Genomic DNA, 25,756 nt, shown 5'->3' with positions numbered 1-25,756 from the left:
ACATACTGACAATATGAACTTCCCTTCAGGAGCTTTTATGGGCTCTAAATGGAAAACTTTGAAAGCCTTACCATCTCAATTTTAATGTGCCAAAATCGCGCCATATGTATAGAAATTATGTTATGACGATCATTTGAACGTAAATTTGGTTTTATTGGTTTTATCGTCAATATTAGCTCGTGACATGGCAGATTAGGGATAATTTGTATTGGATTTGGGGTTTAAATTTAATAGGCCACCATTTTTCCTCCAAGCAATCAATATCAAATAAAAGTCCACATTTAAGGCAATACCATTTGCTACAATCTATGGACTTGGGTGTATATTGAAGTCAATTTCTCGTTGGTTGTTTGCAATATATATTTCGTGTGGATTATCGTGTGAAAAATCGACAAGTGAAAGCTTCAGGAGTAGCATTTTCTGATTCTTACACTTGAGAGATATTTGCTATTTGCAATTTTCAACTACGTAGCTCCTGGAAAATCCTTACAAATATTTTTCTTTTATACCCACTTTTACCGTCAGATGCCATTTGAGATTTGGCGATTCAATGAATTGTAAATTATAATACCACCTTTTCGATTTTTCTCTGTTTCTTTCTAGTTGAACTTTTGTGTGAGATAAAAGATGAAGGTAGTGGTAGTTTTGTACCTAATTCTGCACTGTGCCTTGCCACTGATTTCCGGAAAAGTGTCTACCGGTGGAAACAGCGTGGAAGTGACGAAGGACAACGAAGGAAAGTTTCCCAGCAAATCGAATTCACTCCGTGACTCGGTTTCTAAGAGCCATGTCAAGGGGAATGATAGGGAGGATGATGTACTAGAGAACTGGAAATTGGACCCGTCCCAAGGTTAGTTTCCCACTTGAATATCCTCTCCACAAGAACTATGTTAAAGGCACTCATGCGTGGAAATTTATTAAAATTTAATGGAAATATTTCAATCAAAGATTCTTATGTTGGATTTTTTTTACCCATCTTTATCCAAGTTTTTCGATAACATTCACTTCCATCTAATATGGAGTTTATTTTCTACCCTTAAGCCACTCCACCCAAATTATTTACCGCCTACAAGGAGACATATATTACGAAGGCAGCAGCAATGAAATTTTTGCAGAAAATACGTTCATTGAAAAAACCATACACGGATAAGGACTACGATGACCTACTTCAGGAAATTATGCTGGAACCAAAGCCCACATCTAAATACTCAATCTACGATAAGAAGTATTTTGACTATTTGCCATCGGATCACTTCGACATGAAACTGGACCAGAGCCAATCTGACCAAAACACTCATAAGCCCCATCATCAACACCGGCATCACCGTCATCATCAAAGGAAGGAGCGCTCCAAGAGACATACTAGAGAGGACGAGAAGAAACTAGAGAAGAGGCAAACAGGTAAGTTCTGATGAAGCTTAGAAACCAAATAAGGAAATGAAACTTTTACCGTCAAGTTTGGAGAAATTGCATAGTGCAGTTGACTATTTAATTAACAATTTATAAATGGAATATTTGAGGTTTATTGATCTACCTCTTATTCATATGCAACCCTACAAACATTTACTTACCAAATTAGAAACTTATCGTAAAGAAAACATAAATTTTACGTAAAATTTGATTTTAAATTTTTTGTGCATAGGGCAAAGGCTCATAATTTTGTCCAGTTTCTTATTTTGGACACTTTGAGGATAAAATTGGACACTAAAAAAAAATTGATTAAAATTATGGATTTTTATTCCAATATTTGATGAATAATGAATTCTATCTAAATATTTGTTCTTTTTGGAAGATTTCAACACTAAATACGTTAAATTTTGAATATGATTTGAGTTGAAATTGCTTTGTTGAAAATTCAGTGTGAGCAATTGCTTACGAGAAATATGACAGAACTACGTGTTTACTTCAGTTCTTATTTAGCTGTGGTGAAGTACTAACAATGTTTCTTCGGTTTTTTTGAGTGATATTATTGAATATTCATTGAATATTGTGTTGATTCACGTTAGTGGTGATTTGTACATTTGATCTGAAGTGAGATTTGCCTTGTGAATTAGATTTTTCGTGTGCTCTTATTTTGGACAGGTGTTTTTCTCACGAAATTTCGTGAAGTTTTAGCTTTTGTGATGACTAGGTTGGACAAATGCCTGGAGAAACAAAGGAGCATCATCTCTACGAAAGAGATGTAGCGAGAAATGCCTTGAAAAGTTCCCGGAAAGGCCAGGGAATGAGCGAATCCGCACGTACTTGGAGTATCGAAGTCAACTCACTTTAATGAATGATATGGAAAGTTTCCGGGCTTCTGTGACATTCTACGTTTCCCTTACATGAACAGGAAGAGGACTTGGTAAGATTGGTTCATCAAATGAAGAACAATGGGCATCCTATTGAGGCGAATTAGCTGTCCAAATTTACAGCCAAGTTGGACAAATTAATAAACAAGTTGTCCAAAATAAGAGCCAAAGTCACCTCTACATATCAATTCATTTTTAAACGTATTAAAACTAATTTTAGTAAAAATAAGACGATAAAAAGCTTGCTAAGTTTCTAAACAACCCTTCTGAAAAGAGAGTAAAATAAGAAATGTCAATTAGTATTGAAAATATAGCATTTCAAACTTGGAACTTCGATGCTTATAAGCAGACTGTCCAAAATTATGAGCCCTTACCCTACAATTTTTTTTAAAGAAAGAAAGGGATCTAAGCGCTGAACTGGAGCCGTTACAGTTATAATTAGCCTTCCAATGGAGTCAAGTTTAACACTTTAATCTAATGAGAAGGTCCTTCAATTTTAAAGCAAACCACATTGTTAAATTTTAAAATTAGATAATTATATTAAAAAGCTCTGCACGAGTTCGGCTGCTACTATTTTAGACATTGTTTAAATTGCTCACTCTACAATACAACTTTCAGAGCAACAAACTTCCGCTCCGGTAAACTTAAAATTTAATACACATTTGATGCTTCAAGTACTGAATTCTCCAATTTTAAGAACTATTAAAAATTTCTCTATCACCTCTGCTACCAAATAAATAAAAAATTAAATGCCATGACCATGCTTAAAGCGTTTGATTTTTTTTATGATCTTCTTCAATTCATAAAATTAGGTGAGATTCTTAACAATCTCACCTACTATAATCCTAACAAAATTTCATGTCGTCCGATCGACCTCAAACTTGGCCAAAATGTGTTTCAGCACTTCCTGATCACGAATATATATGTGGCTAATTTACGTTCCCGGCCGGCCGGCCGGCTGGCCGGCCGGCCGGCCGGCCGGCCGTTCTTTGGAGCTTAATAGCTCCTAAACTAAAAGAGATATCGACTTGCGGTTTTCGGCAAAGGTTATATATCGGGTGAAAATTGCAACTTGGTGCATTGACCCCCCATCCCCCACCCCTCCTTCCACCATTTTGAAGACCCCCCTTTTTTTGTTTTCCCAATAGCTCCGCCCCTATGGCATTCAGCGGACTCGAATTTTAGTATGTTATAGCTGGGCCTTAGAGCTTTCCATCAATACCAAACTTAAGATCCCCCGACCCCCCTGACCCGAGCTATAAGGGTCCAAAAAAAATTTCTTAAAATGGCCATAACTCCGGTTCTAATTGTCAGAATTTAAAAAGTGAGGGCTTTTTGGAAAGATCTCGTGAAATGCCACCTCCCCTTCTAACATCGCAAGTTCATAAAACCACCGCTAGGGGCGCTATTATTAAAAAGAAAATTTTTAAATCTTAAAAGTTAAATAACTCAAAAATTCCATTGTGCATCGGGCTGAAATTTTAGTATGTTGTAGCCGTTGATTATACCTATCAAACAAAAAAAACCTTAAGTCGATCTAAAACCCCTGACCCGAGCTATAAGGGGTCAAAGTTCGAACATTGACCGGCCTCTATCTCCGGTTCTAATTAACATAGCGACCTAAATTTTACCTTTTTGGTTTCGTCTCGATGAGCACTTTCAGATGGAAGTTCAAAAAGTCACCACAGGTGGCGCTGTGATAGCGTCAAAATTCATCGAAATTCAAAGTCACTTTTCTCAAAAACGGCATTGTGCAAGTTAATGAAATTTTAGTATGTTGTAGTCCAGTCTAGGACGTTTCCAAAATGGTGCGTATGCGCGCTGTGGTTTCAATAGAACCGGAGATATGAGGGGTCAAAGTTCACGAAATTTAAAAAATCATATCTCCGGTTCTATGTGACCGATTTTGATGAATGAGGGCTTAAACGAAAGATCTCACCAAATGCTACAACTTTCTAGAATATTTGAAGTTCGTGGGACCAACACCAGGGGCGCCACAGTCGAAAAACCAATTTCAATATCACATAACCTCAATTATCTCGACTGTCGCTGAAACGATTTTGATGATTACTTCAACATAATTGTAGAGCACATTTGTCTCTACATTTCGTCCATACATCATTTTCCGCTCAGACTACGCTATCACTCAGATTTTGCCGTTTAAGTGTGAAAAAATTGATTTTTCCCATAATAACGCTTTAAAATCACTCAGATGCCAATTTGACTGCCTCTACTCCACCAAGACACTTAAAATAGGGGTTTAAATGGAAAGTCCCGCAAAATACAACAATTCTTTGATTTAGTTGAAGTTCAACAAATGAACACTTGGGGCACTCTGGATGAAAAAACGAGTTAAGAAACAAAAAACCTCGCTTATCTTGGCTTCTGAGTAATCGATGAGTTCAAGTTCTACGGCAAAATTATAGAGAACATTCTGGTCTACATTTCACCCATATATCACTTTTCTGTCAGTTCATCCAAATCCTTGATATTTTGGTTTAAATACAAAATTTGTATAATTTCACGAATTTGATTCAAGATAACTGAATGGCGTCTCCCAACTTCAGCTCCAAATCGAATTTGCATGCACTCCGAGTTAGCTCACGTTAAGAATCTCACCTACATAAGCCGGTTAGGATTATCTGTCCCTTTTTCTATCAGTGCAGAAATTGCAAGTATTTTTCCCTACCTTCTAGCAATATCTAGAAGACTATAAATTATTTACGGGTAACTATATTCCAAGTAAGATTAAATGGTAACAGAGGAATAAAAAGTTTGCAAAACTTTAAAATTGCTCATAAAATTCTATTAAAGAATAATTTGTCATTGTTTGCATTTTGTGTTCCTCAGGATTGAAGTGAAGAACAAACTATGTGGTATCTCTTGATTTTTTTTTTGTATTTATCGTGAAGATGCCCTATTATCATAAAAAATACTTTTCAACTAGGATAACATTTTTTTCAGACTGAATAAAAATTCAGCTCGTATGTAATGTGTAAATTCCAATTAACACACGCAATGAACAATAATTTATAAGGGGTTAGAATAGGATTTTGGGTGCAGGACCTTTACTCAGCAAAATCCGCTAATTATATCAGAATTAGGCCAAACAAACTGGAAAATATTAGCCTCTAATATGGCATTAAAACATGAATTTAGCCAAATGGATAAAACACCTTGAACCCTTACCTTAATATTCTGAGCAAACTCTTTGAATTTTAATGATGTTTCGGGTCGATAATCTCACGTAATACAAAGTGAATATGAGAACGTCAAGAGGTAGTCAGAAACAGAAAATTGTGAGATGAATTTCTCAAACATAGTGTTGATATGTATCGGAAGGAAGGGCTAATAAGGAAATACTCGTAAAACCATGAAAGTGTATTGAATCTAGGGAATATCATGAGAATACATTAAAACTTTAATGCTAAAGATAAATCCCTTTCAGTTGCATTCTAATGACCCACCCCTGCTATATTAGTTGATGCTCTTTCCATGCATCAGAGAGTTGCAAATGTTGTATAAATACATTGTTATTGTCAGTGGGGAAATAAATATCAAGCTTATAAACCAAGCACAGAGAAAATTTATGTCTTATCAGAAAACTTAATCGACAATGCTCCTGTCCTGAATAATGTGCAGAAATTACCCTATGCAACAAAAGGAAGTTTAATGATTATGCAATAAGACAAACAGATATATATTTTCAGTATTTTTTTATCGTTATTTCAAGAAATTTATAGTACAATTACTAAAAAATATTCTATAATAATGGGTAAATTGAAAATATCAAGTGCTCGTGGCTCCGGAATATCACCAAATATTTCCTTTATGGCCTCTATATACACTAGAGAAATTTATGTCCATATTTGATCGTTTTTCTCTCTAGTATGTAGAGACCATTATCTAGAAATTTTAGCGATTTGTCATGCAGGATACTCAGGACTTTAAACCGAAAGCCCTGAAAGCTAAGAGCGAAATTATTGATTAAATTATAGTAGCGTCAATAACTTATACGGGCTTCAGACCTGAGACTTAGCTGCTCCAATTTTCGAATAATCAAAATTTTTAGGAAAAATTCAACTTCGGATTAGATTATTAAGAACAAATGACATACTAAATTCTGAAAAAGCAATAAAATTAGTTGATATATAGGAATTTGAAACCGTCGAGAACTAGGCTAAACCTCTAGTCTGAAGACCGCTTTACGTGATGGCTATATCCAGGCCTAAACTTGGGTTCATTATTTTGCCTCTATAAAATTTTAAGTCCCTCAGACCTAAGGTTTACCCATGAAGCAAGATAAAAAAAAATGACTAATTTTTTATATTATGACCAAATGATACACTATTTGATCTTGAAAAAATCACTCAAAATGTCATTTGAAATTTCAAGTTTTTCGGGAACTAGTATATACCACCACTTTGAAACACGTATAACGTTATATTGAACTTGAATTTCATAAAAAAGGCTATATATAGTCATTCGAGGAGAGTTGGAACAGTGGGATAGATGGACCACTTCGCCTCCTGCCTACACCCATGTCGTCCACCTCCTTTGGTCTATTTGTGCCCTTCAACATTTTAATGAAAACCCCCAAGTTACAGCTTTCTACCCTTAAAATTGTACGAGAAAAATTGAAATTGAATTTTTTGGATGTCTAAAAAATGGCCAAAATTTTTTTTCGCCATAAGAATATGTGTATTTGGGGATTGAAAAGATATGGAACTTAATAGTTTTGGCAACACTTCCGGTGTGAATTTTGGTCAATGTTCTTCAAAATCTTTTCAAATTAATCTTAGAAATTATTTTCAATAAATTTCTGGTAAGACTGACTTGATACACTCAGCGAAATTGCCATCGAAGTATATGAGCCACATATTCCACAAAATAAATCATTTATTATACTGAAAAAATAAAATAAACTCCAAGAAATTCAATGAAATAGTGTTCATGTCTAAAATAACTTCCCTCCTATTCTAAATTAATAAAATAAACTATAAATATTTTGCTAAAATTAGGGGTGTTACATCTCGCCCTCACTTTTTTTTGAGTGCCTCAAAATACAACTATTTTAAATCCTATTTTTCGAAGTGACTATTTTCATATAGGCATTTCTAATATTGATATCTTAAATTTAGAGTCTTCAAATGATAAACCAGTGAGATTCGTTTTTGTCTCGCATTCAAAACGTATCCGCAATATTGAATATAAAAAAGGTGTTCCATCTCTCCTCGAATGACTATATGTCTCAAGATAACTTTTTAACTTAAAGCTTTAAAATATAGTTCCGGATTAAACTTTTTGCGATTTTTAGAAAATAAAAAAGATACCACCGTTCGGTCTAGAAAAGCGGTCTTTAAGACTAGAGCTTTTTAGATGATATCAAAATTATAAATAAAGAAAAAACAACGATTTAATTGACTTTACAAAATATTATGTAATATTCACCCTGCATATCAAAATTAAAGTTACAATTTTAAAAGAATTCTTTATTGATATGAACTTAGAGAAGTTAAGCCATATGGCTAAGCCCAGGTTTAGGTTTGTTTTATTATTATAAAATTTTTGGCCCTATTGTCAATTTTTTATGTGCATTGACGCGGTTATGTGACCGTCTTCTCTGGCTACATCCAGTATCCTGATATGGGGGAAATTGAAGAATATTCTTAGAGCTATGGAATAGCTGGATCCGCTTTGTTCGAGGAAACCAGATTAGGGGGTGAATAAGTCTGCCACTCACGGTACACTTTGAGTGCGATCAGCGCAATTTTAGAGGATGATCACGCGATCAGTGCGATCATCGCGATCTAGGAGACTGATCGCGTGATCAGTGCGATCTCGTTGACTGATTGCGCGATCTGCCGATCTGCCACTCACGGTACACTCGCTGACCATACTTATTCAAATCACCCTGTACCAGATAGGGAATCAAAGGTTCCCGCTCAATGGGGAGTCCATTCAGGCCTCATTGACCATGAATCACCTTGAACCGCAGGGATCTCGTCTCGTGGTACAGAGGTAAGATCGTCAGATCTTTGGCGGAAAGATCCCTCGTTCGCTTATCGCAGCGATCACAGCTATGAGGTAGACTTCTGCCTGGTGTAAAAGGCTAAATATCTGGATACTTTCAAAATTTGACAAATCATATTAAAATGAACCGCTTTTCCAAAAAAAAGCTCCAGAATCACTGAAGAAGGTCTTCCAGTTTATTTTCGTCTCTATTGTCAAATAAATTGCTCGCAATAATTTCAGCTTCGGAAAAGTATCTTGTTTGGGTGCCGTTTTCTCACATTTTCGAAAAGAAATTTGTCATTGAGAAGAAGAATATTGAGAATCAATTAATATATTAAAGGTACTCTTGAAAGTACGCAAAATAAATGTAGAATAAAATGGATAGAAAGAATACTGTTGATTCTATGCGTTTCCCGAAGATCACAAGTCGCTCTCTTATAAAAGCGAAAACCAATAAATTATTATATTGTTTGTTTTTGAGAACGATTAAGTAAAACTCAATGCACTATGAAAAACCCAAATGAATTCTTGTTACCGAATGAGTTAGTATAAAGTGAACTATTGTAGACACTCAGTGGTCCCGGCATTTTCTGGAACACGAAAGGCGTCACTATGAGCAACTGAGGCGCGATTTTGAGCTGGAAAGAAATCAAGGATATTTGCAATCATATCAGCCTGCAATCTACGCACAGCCATTTATCCCTGTGAGTGCTGATCCCAACAATCCGTGGAACAATCCTTCGTACCGGCCTCAGCTCAACAATTACTACCTTCCACCTGATCCTAGTCAATTTATTGTGCATCCCCAGCAGACTTTCATAAGTTATCCTATCCCGGGGGTTGTCTACAATCCACCCCACCCGCCACAGAATCCACCCAGCACTCAGGGTACCAAACCACAGACTACGTCTCCATCTGAGTCCGAAGGAATGTCACCTAGTGGTATGACCGTTATGACAGGAACCCGGTTTGGTGAAGATGAAGACCAACCACCAGTGTGGGATGTTGTAGACAAACCATCTAGGCTTGCTCCCGGTAGCCGTAAGTAATAATTTTCTGCTCAGTATTTTTAAATCCAATGAAGATTACTGATAGCGAAATGTTCTAAATATTACTGTGTTATCACACTTGCACATTAAAATTTTAATATGATTCACATTAATTGTCGCTGGTGAGAGTCCAAATGTGTAATTTGTGTGTTTGAATCATTTTATATTCAAAATTTGATCTATTTGTTAATAAAAAGGTAGACTTGGCCCGCAAAATTTGATATAAATTGATTTATAGCATTAATGCGAAAAATTAATGCGATTTTCTCTTTAATTTTTTAATGTGAAAAGTATTTATGCTTTAGGTAAATTTAAACTTATTTTTGCAGGCTAAGTCCACTTCTTTATCAATAAATAGAAAAACCCCAAATATTAAGTGACTCAAAGACACAAATAACATATTTGGACACTCACAAGCGACAATTAATGTGAATCACATTAAAATTTTAATGTGCGCCGTTATAACCGATAACGATAACCGATAACGCCGTTATACTAATAGAATTGAAGAGAAATACATTCATTAATGTTTTTGAGGGGTGCTGTTTTCTCTCTGTAGTGCTCAAAATTCTATATATCGTCGGTTGCGTCTAGCTCTGTCGTATCTGCATTTCTTTTGTGTCAACATTTCACGCAAGAGGGGACGTCTGTAATGTAGCTTGCACCAAATGGAGATACAAAACAGATGCAGATACGACAGAGGTAGACGCAACCGACGATATTACAAGCCTTATTCGAGAATATACTGATTACCCTCTAATTTAGCAGAAAATCTACCATGAAAATGAGGATTTTGCAGGAATAACAATTGTACAACCGCTGTTTGTGGTCATGTTCGACCATGTCATTTAAATAACATTAAATTTAATAACACTCTCCATAAAGTACCACAAAATGTTGATGATAATAGTAATTTTTACCAATGCATATGGTCATATAATCGTAATTCGCTCTCCAAACCTTCCAATTACTCAGATCAAAAACACTTTAAATAATTTTTTTTGGGAATTTAAGCATTGGTTTCTTGTATTAGCCAGTAGGAAGATAATTATTTCAATATGAATTAAATATATTCGAAGGATAGAGGCCACCAGGGTTTAGATTAGGAATATGGGCTTATACACTTTAAGAAACCTTTACAAAGCTGAAAGGCAGACACATTCATCTACAAAATCAATTTCATTTCTTCCATTGAAAGAAAAGAAAGAAAAAGAACTTCAACTTTAAACCACATCCGCCTTATATACGAACCACTTTAAAGAGATTTCGTTGAAGTATCACGAATTGTGGTTATACTTTTTTGATTTAGCCGACAAATGATTTTCTTTGAAAAATTGTTGCAATTTAGTCCCATCGTGACTCACTTAGCAGAGAAAATCCTCTGAGGTAATTTTCGGTATATCCAGGGTCAAAAAGGTAATTCTCAATTCTTCCACAGCCAGCCAATCTTTCTCCCCGGCCACCACAAGGCGTCCCTCACCCCCCGTAATACGTGATAATGAAGATTACTATGATGATCTCACGGCGTCAAATAGAATCCCTCAAGGTGACACGAATCAAGGTGTGCGCACCACGACGAGACGCCCACCGCCTCCACTCATCCACAACAGCGAGGACTACGAGGATGATGACTTGCCTGGCAACTCCGGAAGTTCTCAGCGTCTTCCATCCAGTCAGTCCAATTCCAATCAACTTGGTGAGTTCATGTTCCCCCTTCTCAGTTCAGTAGCAATTTAGTGAGGTGATGGCATCCTCATAAGACCAAGTAACATTTCCCACAGGGAGTCCCCCATCCAATGTCAACCCGACCTTCTTTTCTATAACACTTGCTATCACTTGTAAATGAGGTGTTGGGAAGTTTGTGTCAGATGAGAAACTGAGTGATTTTTATCACTCTTATCTCGGCTTTTGGATGATACCTGGAGGATATCTTGGGAATAGCAATTTCGTCCATTTTATGGCTAACTGGAAAAACCATTACGAATTGTAGTTCGTGATTTTATTAAAATGTCAATATGATGAAAGGAAATCAATTGCAATTTAATAAAGGTTTACCAAGCTGCGCTATTGAGCTAATTGATTAATTTGCTGATATGTTAAATTTCCATGATAATTTAGATCCCGAGTTTATTAAAATCGGAAAATTTGGATGAGAAATTTAAGCAGCAATTTAATCGAGATCATACTCAAATGACTATAAATGAGAAATTTCTAAAAAAAATCCCATTCCCAAAGAAAAAAAGAATTTTATTTTATTTTATCAAATTACCGATAGAATATATTGTGGTAAAAAGGATAGAATTGATAGGCAAACAAGGAAGAATCAATTGCAATACAAGATAAAACCAAAAATAAAATGGGATAAAATCAAGCGCGGAATGAGGTAGAATCTATCCCAAATTGGAGTAGAATCAATCATAAAGTGTGATAGAATCAAATGCAAAGTGAAGATAGAATCAATCTCAAGAACAGAATCAACCTTTGATTGGATTAAAATCAAGCCTAAACTGGGATTAAATCGACTGTCAATTCCAACAAATTCTAATCATTCCTAGAGTGACATAAAATTCATAACACAATTTGGTAAATTCGTAAAATATGATTAAATAAATCTTGAAGTAAAGATTGAGTCAATCCCAAAGTGGAATAGAAGCAATGCCAAAATTAGATGAAATCAATCGTAGAGTGAGTTGGAATTAATTACAAAATGGGATAGAATCAGTCCTAAAGTGGGATAAAATCAATCGCTAAAATAAATAGTTCAATCAGGTTAATCTTGAGGACTTTCTACTTTTCATTCCTCAAGCTACCATTACCAATGTGGACAGGGAGAGGAGTCCGTCTTCCACAGGTATCGAAATTTAAAAAAAAAAATCATTACACTGAGCACAATCCGAACTGGGCACCAAAGACACCTTCTACATTGGTATCTCACAAAGACTCAAATAAAATCAATCCCAAAATCGAATAGCATCAAATTGAAAAATAAAAACAATTTTAAAATGGCCTAAAATTAATCCTGTTTGTCTTTAGAAAGTGAGTTTCTGAAAATCAATTGGTACTATGTGACAAAATCAAGCACATGGCTTTTAAAATTTTTTCTCATTTGCACCAAATTTGTGGAAATTTAAATATTTCTTTCAGACTAAAATCAAACAATTGAATTTAAAACATTCAATTAAAGGGTTGACAAAACATCTCAGACTTTGCGAATTACTCGAACTCGTGACTTAGATGCTATCCCAGAAAAGTACTTTCGCCATCATTTGCCGTTTACTGGTTCGCAACCGATTTAAACCGATTTTAAAACCACTCAAAATATCCCACAAAATAATTTTAAGAGTAATAAAATTGATTTTCGGACAAAAATTACTTATCGGTTAATTACCGGTTCACAACCTATTTGAACGGATTTATAAATCACTCAAAATATTGCTCCTAAATAACTTAGGACTAATATAATTTTATTTCGAATAAAAATTAGTTATCGGTTATGAACTGATTCGTTACGGGTTCAAAACCGATTGGAACTGATTTAGGTTTGTGTGAAATTCCAAGACCTTTCCAATGAGCCCAAGTATGACCCCATTCGCCTGATCAATGCGCTCTCTAGAGCCTTTTAATTCAATTCGGCGGTCAATTGTCCGCCAGGGTAATCTCTACTAAAACATATCCAAAAGTGAAAAAAAGGTCGCAAACGAAAAACCATGGTTTTTCCGATCATTGAGTCGACTTATGGGGGTCCCCCTTAGGTCCCAAGTCGCTATCTCTTACCGTTTGGCCTCTAGAGCTGGGACAGCCGGACGGAAAGACGGACAGATGGACAAACAGCATGACGATATTACTCAGAAATCGCCTGAAACGTGAAGATTTGTTGACAAAAGTGGTTTCCCGGGGGTGAATGGTGGAAATTTTGGGGGAGTAAGAAAATCGAGCGAGTATATACTGCTCTCTCCGTGGAGTTCAATCAGTAAAAAAAGAGCAATATACAGCCCCACTTTCTTCTATGTGTATTGCACCATGAGCTTAAATGGTAAGGGGCTGAATTAGCCAGCAAATGCTATTTTTGTTAGCCTATAAATTAAGAAAAATAAATTATACTTATAAATATTTCAATGATTAAGAAGGGAGTTTATTACTCTAAATCAATAGTAGTTTGCTTAGTAATTTTTCTAAGGATAACTGTAACACCCTATTATCTTATACAATACGTGGCTAATTCTGCCCTGGTCTCCCCTACTGTAATGACGATTATTTCTAGTGAGTCAATATAACAAAGCAACTATATTAAAACTTAGTGAATTATGTAAATATTGAACATATAATTTGAAGTCTTCCATTTACTTTCTAACACTTGAAAATAAATGGTTTCCAAGAGGTTTATTCATTAAAAATAGAGAAGGTGCGGTAGTGATAAACTTTTATAAACGGACGAAATATTATAGTCTTATCGTCACTTCAATTAAACCACTCTGTTATCTTTTGGATAGTAAACTCCAAATTCACAGACCGGTGCCGTCGTGCCTCTTTAGCTCAGTGGCTAGAGCACTGGTCTTGTAAACCAGGGGTCGTGAGTTCAATCCTCACAGGAGGCAGAGTTATCTTTCTATATATTTTGCTACATTTTCCTAGGATATCCTGAGAAAGAAATGTTACTTGGGCATGTAACTAACATTTTTTTCCTACATCTTGTCAAATAAACATAATGTGACTAACATTGTTCCTGGGCGAAAAATCTGGCTTGAGCACCATTGTCATGCTAAATATGTTATCATGCACTCAATATCTGTGTTTTCTGTCCACCTGTTTTGTGTCGGCCCTTCTTGGTGCCACTCACTATTAGCCTTCTTGAACTAGGGAGTGGAAACGTAGGACAGCCGAGGCCAAATCTGCCAGAGAGACGTCCAGCTCCGGCCTCACCGGCCCCCACAAGGCCGCCCCAGGCCGAAGGTCCATCCAGATGCGTCTGGGCCATTGTTAATTGCTGCACCCCACGGAATCCATCCGTTAGATATGCCTGTTTTGAACGAGTGGGCTGCACTGGAGTCTTCTGGGATCTCAATCCCTGCAGCGATGTTGTTGTCCAAGCGGCCATTGATGAGACCAATCGATACTTCAATTAAATCATCCGGGCAGACCCTGTGATTAGTACCTCCTCAAAAGCAAAAACAACAAATTTCACCTCACAAAATTCACTCTATTAATCAGCATTTATGCTGTGCACTTTATTTATCATCGACCTCAAAGGCGAGACATGAAGAGAATTTATTAATTTAATATTTACACTCCTCTGAGCAGATTCAGGAATTTGCTAATTTTATCATACTGCATGATATAACAGTAATAGCATTTTATAGTTAGGTATTTCACTCTATTGTAAGTATTATGTATAAGAATATTTTGTAAATAGCAAACAATAAATATTTTATAGAAGAATATTCCATGTACTTGTGACGACAATAGAAAAGGATTTCCAAAGTCAAGGGATGTTCAACATGCGATATATTTTATTGAGAAAATAATGTATTGTTAAACCTGTAAATATTTACGATTTCACAATAGTGCTTCCAATGATGTTAAAAATAAATGCTCATTCTTGAAAAGTTTTACATAAATTCGGGTTGAGATATTTGACATTACAAAAATATTTAACTAATTCAAATTCTAGGTCGCATTTTAATTAAATTACAAAAAAAAAGTTTTAACGAAGACTTAGCCCCAAAAAGAAACCCAAAATCTTAACGTTTTTGCTAATGTTAATTCTATTTTTTACAAGTCCCTATTTTTTATTTAAAATGCAAAACAATTGAACTTTGAAAGTTTATTCGAACGAGAATTTTCATACTTTTTTTTAAACTGAAAAAAAAAAAAAATAATTGATCTTAGTAGATTTCATTCTAGCAAAAAAAAATTGCATGAGCAGCATGAGCTAATTAAGAAAATGCAATGAAAAATTTAATCGATAAAGTCAATTATAAAGTTTATGTTGGTAGAAGTATGCCAACTTTTACCAATAAAAATATTTTTTTTATTATTTAATTTACTACAATTATTTTTCCGAATGAATAAAATTTAAGAATGAGAACAAACATTTTTGAACCTTTTTCTCTTGTTACATATATTGCTTCATCATAGTAAATTTAAAAAAAAAAAATAGGCTTTATAATGCAATAATAATAATGCTGGTACAACATGTCATAGAAGAACTAGGCCTTCCAACAAACGGGATTTCTATTATTTTTTCTTAATCTGAAAAAAAAGGTTTTTAAGATGACAAAGTGTATAGTATATTGTTAAAAGTTTGTCAAAAGAATATAATTTTTCATTTTGACCAAGATTTTGTTCATCTTAATATTGAAAAGGAAGCTTCTAGAACTATTTTCACAAAATTTAGCTGGCCACATTTGACAAAACTTTTCCATATTCTGGTACGAAAGTACATCCTTGTGACAATTTCTAACAAACAATTCACAAATTTTTTTCAACCTATATGGGAAAGCCTGCATATTTGCGACGGGGGCTGTTTGAGACACGGTGGATTATTCTTTAATTATTTAAACAAATTTGACAAAAACGAAAAACACTAATCGAGTTGTTTTAATAATGTCTATACTAAGTATACTAATTTTTATAAAAAATTTCCAGATAATTCTCTGGATCTTGGAAATAATGCTTTAATTTAATAATACATAAACAGTGCTTAATACATTGAATTGTATTCTCGGCCTTTTGTGGATAATTTAGAGTCAAAAAACACGATATTAGACCTTTTTAAAACTTCTCTATTTCCTCCTCTTACAACGTTTCGGAGATTGGTTGTCTCCTTCCTCAGGTATGGGTAGATATGGGGAAGTTCTTATTAGGTTTTTGGGGAATCACTTGGACAATTACATACACTTGGACTACATAAATCACTTTCTGGGACGATGTCACCATTTGAACAGTTTGACACATTCTGTGTCAATACCTGAGGAAGGAGACAACCAATCTCCGAAACGCCGTAAGAGGAGGAAATAGAAAAGTTTCAAAAAGGTCTATACCGTGTTTCTTGACTCCAAAGTGTCTCATAAATGCAGGATTTCCTCTACTAAACAGGATTCAAACATGAGATACACGAATCATAGAGCGTGCACTATATCACTTGCACTACTTGACACCTTGGGTGCCATTAAAAGATTTTATTAATTAAACTTTCCAGTGCACTAAACATATTTCCCTTGATTTGAAGATATTAATTTTCAAGAAAATATTAAAACAATTTAAATAAAATGATTGTGTTTTCTTACAAAATTCGATATTGGTCACAGTTGAAAATATTTCATTCTAGTTTATTAACTTCCACAAAAAAATATAAAATAATAAAAATTGTTATTTTAGTACGAGAAATCACACTATGGGCATTTTAATGGCATTTTGAGTATTTTTTGATTTTTACATAAGTTGATAAAGAAATCTTTCTAAAGCTCTTTATAGTATTATAAGAATATTAGTAAGATATTGTAAGTATAAGCTGAACACAAGTCAGGTAAGGATAATTTAATGACAATTAAACCAAAAGATGCGCTGGTTTGTGAAATATTCGAAGTGCTACTAAAATATCCACGATAAGAAATGTTTTACAGAATTTTTACTGTACCAATTCATTTTATTTTATATATAAATTTCTTACTTTAGGTACCTTTCCATTGTATTCAAATTACCTTCTATCTCTTCAATTTTTTTTTTTGCAAATTACGACGTACAATTTTAGTACAAAAATTAAATTAATAAAAAATCGAAAGTCTCTTGTGACAAATACTTCATCGAGAAAAAATCCCGATAACATTAAAGAAAAATTGGTTACAATGCAAAAGAAAGTGTATATTTTTCCGATTTAAAGTGTCACATTGACGATAAGTTATTTCCTCGTTTTTTTCTTGCCTTAGATGGAGTTGATTTTTTATTCATGAAGTTTTCACTTGAACCCTCTAAAGTGCGTCACCGGGAGTTAAGAGAAGAAAATGATTTGATATCTGATCGAGAATTGAAAGTTTTTGCAGGATTTCTTGTACCTGTGCCAAATGCTTCTGATGAGAATGCTTCATCTATTTTTAATCTGTTTTGCTGGTTTATAAGACTAGTAACTAAGATCTTGAATTAGAGAATAAATCTTATAACATCACGTTCCGCAAAGAATTAATTAATTGTTATCTAAGCCATTATATAGAAGAACTGAAATCTCTCATGAAAATCAATAAACTTGACGTATTATTTTTAATTATATTTTCGTGATTAAATACTCAAGGACAAAAACGAGGATTTCGAAAGACAATCACTCAACATTTCTATTCAATCGTTATTTACATTCTCACAGTCAGTGTTACATTAACTACTTTGGGGAACCTTTATTAAATCTCTGAGAAAATTAAGACCCGGTCTAGGGTGCTTCATGTACTTCTGGGTATGTCAATAGAACTATATAAAATTGAATTAATTTGCATCCATAATGGACGAGTAAGAATACTCTAACTCTATATACATCATCCTTAGATTCAAGAAACATTCTCCTCCTCTAACCTATAAATTTGGATGTTGCAAGAGAAAATTCAAGTAGTTTTCTCCTGAATACTTCATTAAGTGTTAATCTGTTCTTATCTATGGATTTTATCTACCATATTCTCCAAAATAATAATTTTCCTTCTACAGATAAATATCAAATTTATAGTTTAATATTTGAATAGATAAAAACTGGATCAATGATATTAAAACTATTTAAACAACAATATGAGAAAGAGGTTAGTATCATACATAATTTTTCTTTATAAAAGAATGGATAGATAGATAGATAGTTTTCAGTTTATTTCCTGCCTTTTCGATCCAAATATCCTTCCTTAAGACTACATATAGAATTTTTATCTTGAGTTGCGACTGACCATAATACAGAGTTTCAGCTTGCAATGTGTTTCCTTTAACTTTTTAAATTCCCTAAAATGGATTTCATTTCCCATAATTTTTAGATTTTGTGGTAGTTTATTATAATTTGTGATATTATTGTGAATTCCAGAAATTTTCCAGAAAATCCAGAATAAATTCAATTTGAGATTAACCTCACGGATAGCATTTGATGAAATGGCTCAAGTATAGTAAAATAAGAATAAATATGACTGGAATTTTTAAAATTTTTCGATGTCAGAAAAACATAAGTTTAACAAAAGTTCTATGAAAATAATGGATCACGAAAGCCAAAATCCCGAATTCTTAAAAGTGTCATAGCTACTCCGACGATTGCACCTGCGCTTACTGGAGACAAAGGGATATCTTCTGTGACTTGGAAATTATTCTGCACATTTTCTTCCAGGATTTTAAACATTCGGGATTTTGGCTTTCGGGATTTTGGATGCCTCCTTAATTTCTTAAGTTAAATGTCATACGTTGAACTTACGTAATTTGTAGATATTTTTGCATATCTATTACTTTATTTTTCACAAACGGTGAATATTTCTATCAAAAACAGGAATATCTAATGGACGTTAATAAAAGATTATTATTAAACAGGAATATCTTCTTTCTTGTGTCCTGAACTTTGTATTTTCGAATCATATTAAAATTTAATATAAATAGGTAACAAGGTTAAAATAATAATTAACCAAATCTTACTGATTCATGACCAATTTAAATCATTGCAGTCGAAAATGGAAAATTTAATTACTCTCAATTAAATCTTAAATTGACTAAATTGGTTTAGGAAAATATTTGTTTATAATGATTTAGTTGGAGAAATGCAAATATGCAAATTTATATTGTCTAATATATTTTTAATAGTCAAAATAAAAGATTCATTTTAAACCTATACTTAATTCCTCTAAAATTTTAAAATAAATCTTTATTCCTTGAAAATGAACTTTTCGAGCTTTAAAATCGAATCCGAAAATCAAATTGAGCCTTTTGAAAGATCCTATGTGATACATGTTTTCAAAAGATTCCCAGTGAACCTTAAATTTTTATTGAACATGTTGAACAAATTTTAGTTTAACATGTTTACTCTCCAATACATCCAAAAAGGAAATCGTTGGAACGGTTTTGGAGATATTTATGAAACATCTATTTAAAGAGGAGGAAAGGGTTTAAGTTAAAATTAAACTTTTGACTTATTAATGGGAGTTCACAAGATAACGTTTCGACATACATATAATAAATATTAGGTATTTTAAATAATACGGAACAAAAATACTAACGATTTTTTTTAATTACTTTAGTCCTTAGGTTGTATGAAAAAAAGCTCAACACAGAAATACATTTTGTTGCTCTTTACAATCTTCACGAAAGTAATGCAAAGTTTGTACACAAAGTTACACGCGGAAAGTTTGACTTTGCGAGGTTTTTGATAATATTTCCTTTACTCTCTTTCTAGACTTGAATTCTGAGTGACAAACTCTTTTCGTAGACATTTACATAATATTAATAAATGGAGTTTACAGTGAGTTTATGTCAAGAATTTAAATTCAGTGACCGTTAAAATCAGTTTTTGATATGGACTCCCACGCCCCCTTAATGACCCCTACACACTAGAGAAGTTTATGTCCATATTTAACAGTTTTTTATACAAAGACATAGACAATTTGCTTCAATATGGACATAAATTTCTCTAGTGTATAGAGGCCATAGGAGATATTTTTCTTTCAAAATTAAATATACAAAATATAAACATGCCTTTTATTATATTATATTTTAATAATAATAAAATAATGGTTTCTTATTCGTTTACACTATTTAGAGTTGGATTACAATTCATTATGATCTAATTTAGTGAAAATTGTAATGTTTCCTAATAGAATTTCTGTAAATATATTTTTTCAATGTACTAAATTGCACGTTATTCTTATTCTAAAATACAATTTTAATCAAAATCTCTTCAGTACAGTACCATTGCGAAAATCTAATAATTTCCATTTCAATTTGCACGACATTCTCGTAATGTAATTTCATCCAGATGTTCTTATATAGAATATGGGGAGGGCAAGTGATTGAACAATTCTTTCACCCTGAATTCATTTAGTTTCATACTTTACAATTTAATTTCCTATCTTGGTTGTATTGGAAGAAAAGCCTGGGTATAGGATGTGATGAAAAAAAAAGAAGAAAGTCACTCGAGTTACGAAATATAGAGACATATTCAATTGTATCGACATGGCACGAAACTTTCCATCTGTGGACTAACTTCCTTCTGAGAATTGTGCTAACGAACGAAGGCAATTCCTGCGTGGAAGGAAGATGAGAATGACATAAAAGGAAGTCAAAGTAGATGAAGTGGAAAATGTTTAATTGACGATCAATAGAAATGTATGTTAGTTTATTTTCATGATATTATATCAAAAATGACAGAGAAATTCCCTTTGATCTTTCACCTCTGATCCCGAAATCTTTTAATTATATCTACTGGGCATTTACTAGCTTTTATACAACACATTGGAGAATTTCTGGAAGGTGTTCAAGCCACTACCGAATATATTATATATGAGGCATTCAGGGAGAGTTGTGTGTTGTATATCAGGCAAATAATCATTTTACAAGGATGTCTTGGGTAACATATATGTACAGTACATCTACAGGCCTGAATTTGAGAGCTCTGTGGAGACAAGTACAATTTTCTAGCTACTGTAATATTTATTCTCATGGGAAATGACAATTTGTATGTTGGGCACAATTTGCTTCGTCTCAGTTCTTCAACTTTCTTTATTATGCACCTTTAACCCTCTAACAGATAAGACCATCTCAAGACGGTCTTCACAAAAATAACATTTTCTGCGATTACAAAGTTTTTTATTTATTTAAAAGTGCTATAGTGTCCTGGGTAATTGTCTCACTAACATCTTTTGAAAGTTTGAACTCCCCAGTTTTGTGTTAGAGGTCAAAGTAGAAGCAACAAAAAATATTTGTGCAAAAAAACTCATTTCCAATTTCAATAAAAATACCGATTTAAAGTTGTCTGACTAAAATAAATTTATTTTTTTACTGAAAGATATGTCATTCTACTTTGTATATTTTATTTAAAAAATTTGAAAAAGTAAAAATGTGAATTTTAGAAGCAAAAAGAGTTTCAAAAAATTTTTATATTTTCTCACCTAGCGCCTAAACTAAAAGAGATAATGAAGAGTGGATGGTTTTTTCGACTGTATTGGATCGTAATTATCCTAGAAAACATTGTTTTAAAACATTTTTTTCGCATATTAAAGAAAACACTGATAGAGGGTTAATATTACAACCCCTGGTGAAAATTATGTCGTTTTTCTGCGTTTACTCCCTCTTGGTTCAGTAAAAGAAAAGACGTCTCATGAGGGAACAAATGTGAAAATTGCATTAAGCTGACAGAGGTGAGTTTACTTGATTCCTGTATAATAACTAATTTGTAACTTTGTATGCAAAACTTTTTAGATGGTGCTGAAATTTTTTAAAGAGTAAAAATTTTAATTAATCCTCAAGTACATTTTGCATTTAAGTACTCAAACCATCATATACAGGGTTATATAAAGCACAAATAAAAGATTTTGTATTAATACTGTTTCCAAAAAATAAATTTGGTCAGTTTAATTTGGAATTGGTTATTAAATTGGCACTATTTAATTAAGTAAAGGGCCATAAATAATTAATTTGCATCACCATACAACTAAAAAATATTCAGTGAAATGTAAAAAAAACAATAAAAAATAAATTAGTTATAAACTAATTAAAATATAATATGGATGTAGGGGGAAGTGGAGCACCTTTGAAATTAGGATTTTTCACCTATGTTTAAGTGGAACTGAGCCATATCATAATGTAATTTAGCTTCTCAATCTGTTTGTGAAACTAAATTATATCACGATAACGCTCAAATTTATTTAAAAATAGGTGAAAAATCCCAATTTCAAAGGTGCCCCAGTTTCAAAGGTGCCCCACTTCCACCTATAAATGTTTTTTTGGAACAAAAATAAAGTTAGCAAAATGTTGAATTAGGTAATTTAAACGTAAATTTTGATCAGTCTTATGACATATTCGATTAGAAAATATCAATCCGGACAATCAGAAGAATCAGTCAGAAAAAAAACTTAGGTCAGCAAAATATTTTTTAATATTCGATATATTTAATTTAAATATTTAAATATTTAATATTTGATAAATTTTTACTGACCTCTTACTGTATAAGGTTCACTGGTATAAATAAAACAAAGAGGTCACCTGGGCTCCTTCTAAAAGCGTTGTAGCTTGAGAAGCTCAATTTCATCAAAGCAAATGCATAAAATTGATTTTTTCGTAAAAGATCACTTCGGCGAAACTATAAAAGGGTGACCTCCCAAGACGCTTTGAAAGGCTCTTCAAATCAAAATTTTCAAAAAATCACTAATACGATTTCTGTCCACAAGATTTTGATAAAATAAAATCTGTAAGTAACTTCTTTACTGTCTTTCCTCACAAATTATGCTTGTCTAAAACACAGTATTTTGCTTAAAAGAACTAATTATATATTATTTCACTTTCATTTTTTCGAGAAAATAGAGTGTAAAAATGTCCTAAATTTTAGAGTCGTTGAAATGGATAACACGAACTTTTTAATAGATCAAATTGATGTTTTTGAATGGTAAAAATTTTGCAATTTTTATATTGAATTTCTAGCATATTGAAATTAATATCTGACCGGAAACTTAAACCAAATCCTTTCCTTGGGTGATAGTAAAATTCTACAAGTAATTATTGAGTACTAATGCACATGTTTTATAAGAAATTGGGGTGCAAAATCTTCTCTAGATATGGTAAAGTGATTGTTTGAAAGTTCACTCAGTGGCGGAATTCCAAACAAATGACATTATCCAATGGACAAATGGGAAAATCTAAGAGGGAAAATCAGCTTGTGCTTTTCCAGCGAAGCCTATTGAAAAGCAAAACGTCTCAGCTTTGCGGACTGCTCAAACTCACGAGAAAGAGTTATTTGTGTAGTACACTAACGGCCAAAACATTAAATACACTCTTCGTAAGCTTAAATACACGTGATTTGGACCGGGAAAACGCTGTAATATCCAGTTCTATTGACTGAAATAGTTTCATATATAAACCTAAGAACAGTTTTAAACAAGATTTGAGAAAATACATGAGCTACAAAATTTATAATTTGAGGATCAGTCAAAAATTAGCTTTTTGGAAAAAATGCAAAAGTAGCCCCACATTCTAAAACTGATCTAATCTTTTAATAATTATTTAATATAAGCTAAATATACTATTAGTAAATATTATTAAGAGTCAGAAAAACTGAAAATAATACCGAGGGAATATTTTTGGTACGGATTGTGGGCGGTTTCCGGTGTGATGTGTTCTGAAAGGGGTTTCTTCTTTGAATATTGAAATTTTCGGCCCAAATTCTGCTTTTTCATATATTTTTTATTATTTTTCAAATTTCTTCTTATTATTGTTGCAATTTCATTTCTTTTACTTCATTATTTTATTTAAATAAACATGAATAAAATCATCAAATTTAGTTTTCCTCGAAGAATCCTCCTTTAACTTTGATAAGCGCCTCATATATTCGAGGCATCCTGTTGATCAATTTCTACAAAATGTCTGAAGGAACTTTGCCCACACATCCTGAAGTGTTTCCACCAAGATTGGAACTGATGTCGCGCCTAATCTCGAACCTTGTGGTCGAGAAAATTCCAGAAAATTTCGATGTGGTTCCAATTGGGTGATTGGGGTGGCTAATGCATTTAGTTTAGGACCCTGCGTTTGCCTTTCTCAAGAAGGAAACCTCTACAAAGCTTTGAGGAATGCTTGGGATCGTTATCCTCTTGAAAAAAAACCCACATCCAATAAACCAAATGCATTAGCCGCGCCAGTCACCCGATTGTAGCCTCATTGCAATTCTCTTGGATTTTCTCGACCATAAGGTTCGAGATTAGGCGCGACATCAGTTCCAATCTTGATGGAAACACTTCAGGATGTGTGGGCGAAGTTCCTTCAGACTTTTTGTAGAAATTGATCAACAGGATGCCTCGAATATGTGAGGCGCTTATCAAAGTTAAAGGAGGATTCTTCGAGGAAAACTAAATTTGATGATTTTATTCATGTTTATTTAAATAAAATAATGAAGTAAAAGAAATGAAATTGCAACAATAATAAGAAGAAATTTGAAAAATAATAAAAAATATATGAAAAAGTAGAATTTGGGCTGAAAACTTCAATATTCAAAGAAGAAACCCCTTTCAGAACATATCACACCGGAAACCGACCATAATCCGTACCAAAAATATTCCCTCGGTATTATTTTCAGTTTTTCTAACTCTTAATAATATTTACTAATAGTATATTTAGCTTATATTAAATAATTATTAAAAGATTAGATCAGTTTTAGAATGTGGGGCTACTTTTGCATTTTTTCCAAAAAGCTAATTTTTGACTGATCCTCAAATTATAAATTTTGTAGCTCATGTATTTTCTCAAATCTTGTTTAAAACTGTTCTTAGGTTTATATATGAAACTATTTCAGTCAATAGAACTGGATATTACAGCGTTTTCCCGGTCCAAATCACGTGTATTTAAGCTTACGAAGAGTGTATTTAATGTTTTGGCCGTTAGTGTATCTTTTCGCATGCTTTTTGGGTACATGTCGCTTTATTACCGACTACATTGACTGATAAATTAAAAAAAATATTCAAAAAAAAGAAATTCCTTAGGAAAAGAAGGTTTTAGAACAAATAAAAAGTAAATCGGAGAAATTTACCAATTTACGGATATATTACTGATTAACTACTGATTAAGTCCGTTGCAGTCGGATCGGAAAGTTAAAGAAAAAAGGTTGAAAATTACGCCCTCCAACTTTGTTAAACTTTGATCTTCGAAAATTATATATCGAAATGGTTTTCCAACATAGATGTCTAAGAACAAAATATTCGACTTGACTACATCTAAAACATATCCGAAAATCATTGAAAAAGCTTGGGTCAATTTTGAGAAAACCCAAAAAAAAACATGGTTCTTACATTGTAAAAGTTCAATAATATTTTTCAAAGATAGATCGAAATGAACTATTAAAACTGGTAGATTATATTTAACTCCGAGAAAATATTTTGATTCAAAGGGTCGATTGGACTATTTTATTTTTACCAGGTGGCGAGGGAATACTTTTTTGGCAAGGAACACTTGTTGGTAGTTTCATTAAATTATTGAAATATTTAGTGATCTAATTACTAAGTACAAGTTGGAATTTTGTATCCCCATAGAATGAGTGCCAATAGGTTATGACACGAGCTCTTAAAGTAGATAATACGTGTTTCTCCAACCCTATGTTTGATATCATCCTGAACATTTTGGGTATTAATCATTTACATCGATCGCTCATTTAATATTTACTGCTCATTTTTTTTTTAATTTTTTAAGAAGCACAAGTAGGGACAGTAG

At 33.1% G+C, this 25,756-nt stretch overlaps 2 protein-coding genes and 1 non-coding gene across 8 annotated transcripts in view; 2 read left to right on the top strand and 1 right to left on the bottom strand.

Annotated features, from left to right (window-relative positions):
• The window catches only part of LOC129799677 (voltage-dependent P/Q-type calcium channel subunit alpha-1A), an 80,165-nt gene that overhangs the window by 44,525 nt on the left and 9,884 nt on the right, over positions 1 to 25,756 (top strand). For 3 of the 6 annotated variants that reach the window (XM_055843804.1, XM_055843802.1, XM_055843803.1), the window contains exons 2-6: positions 604 to 850; positions 1,042 to 1,401; positions 8,874 to 9,347; positions 10,794 to 11,051; positions 14,213 to 14,791. In XM_055843804.1, coding sequence (XP_055699779.1) covers positions 628 to 850; positions 1,042 to 1,401; positions 8,874 to 9,347; positions 10,794 to 11,051; positions 14,213 to 14,478 — 1,581 coding nt within the window. In that variant the 5' untranslated portion in view covers positions 604 to 627 and the 3' untranslated portion in view covers positions 14,479 to 14,791. Of the gene's footprint in view, positions 1 to 603; positions 851 to 1,041; positions 1,402 to 8,873; positions 9,348 to 10,793; positions 11,052 to 14,198; positions 14,792 to 25,756 lie in introns of those variants that run through there. The other 3 variants (XM_055843807.1, XM_055843806.1, XM_055843805.1) reach the window with 2 other exon arrangements.
• LOC129799678 (uncharacterized) overlaps positions 1 to 25,756 on the bottom strand; it is a 113,749-nt gene that overhangs the window by 78,158 nt on the left and 9,835 nt on the right. The window lies entirely within an intron of this gene.
• On the top strand, positions 13,878 to 13,950 carry Trnat-ugu (transfer RNA threonine (anticodon UGU)). The gene has a single exon. It is a non-coding gene; the product is annotated as a tRNA-Thr (tRNA).

The sequence above is a fragment of the Phlebotomus papatasi genome, chromosome 1 (assembly GCF_024763615.1).
Source record: "Phlebotomus papatasi isolate M1 chromosome 1, Ppap_2.1, whole genome shotgun sequence".
NCBI classification, from domain to species: Eukaryota; Metazoa; Arthropoda; class Insecta; order Diptera; family Psychodidae; genus Phlebotomus; species Phlebotomus papatasi.
Note: the sequence above shows the minus strand (reverse complement) of the source record. Positions and strands in the feature narration are given on the sequence as shown.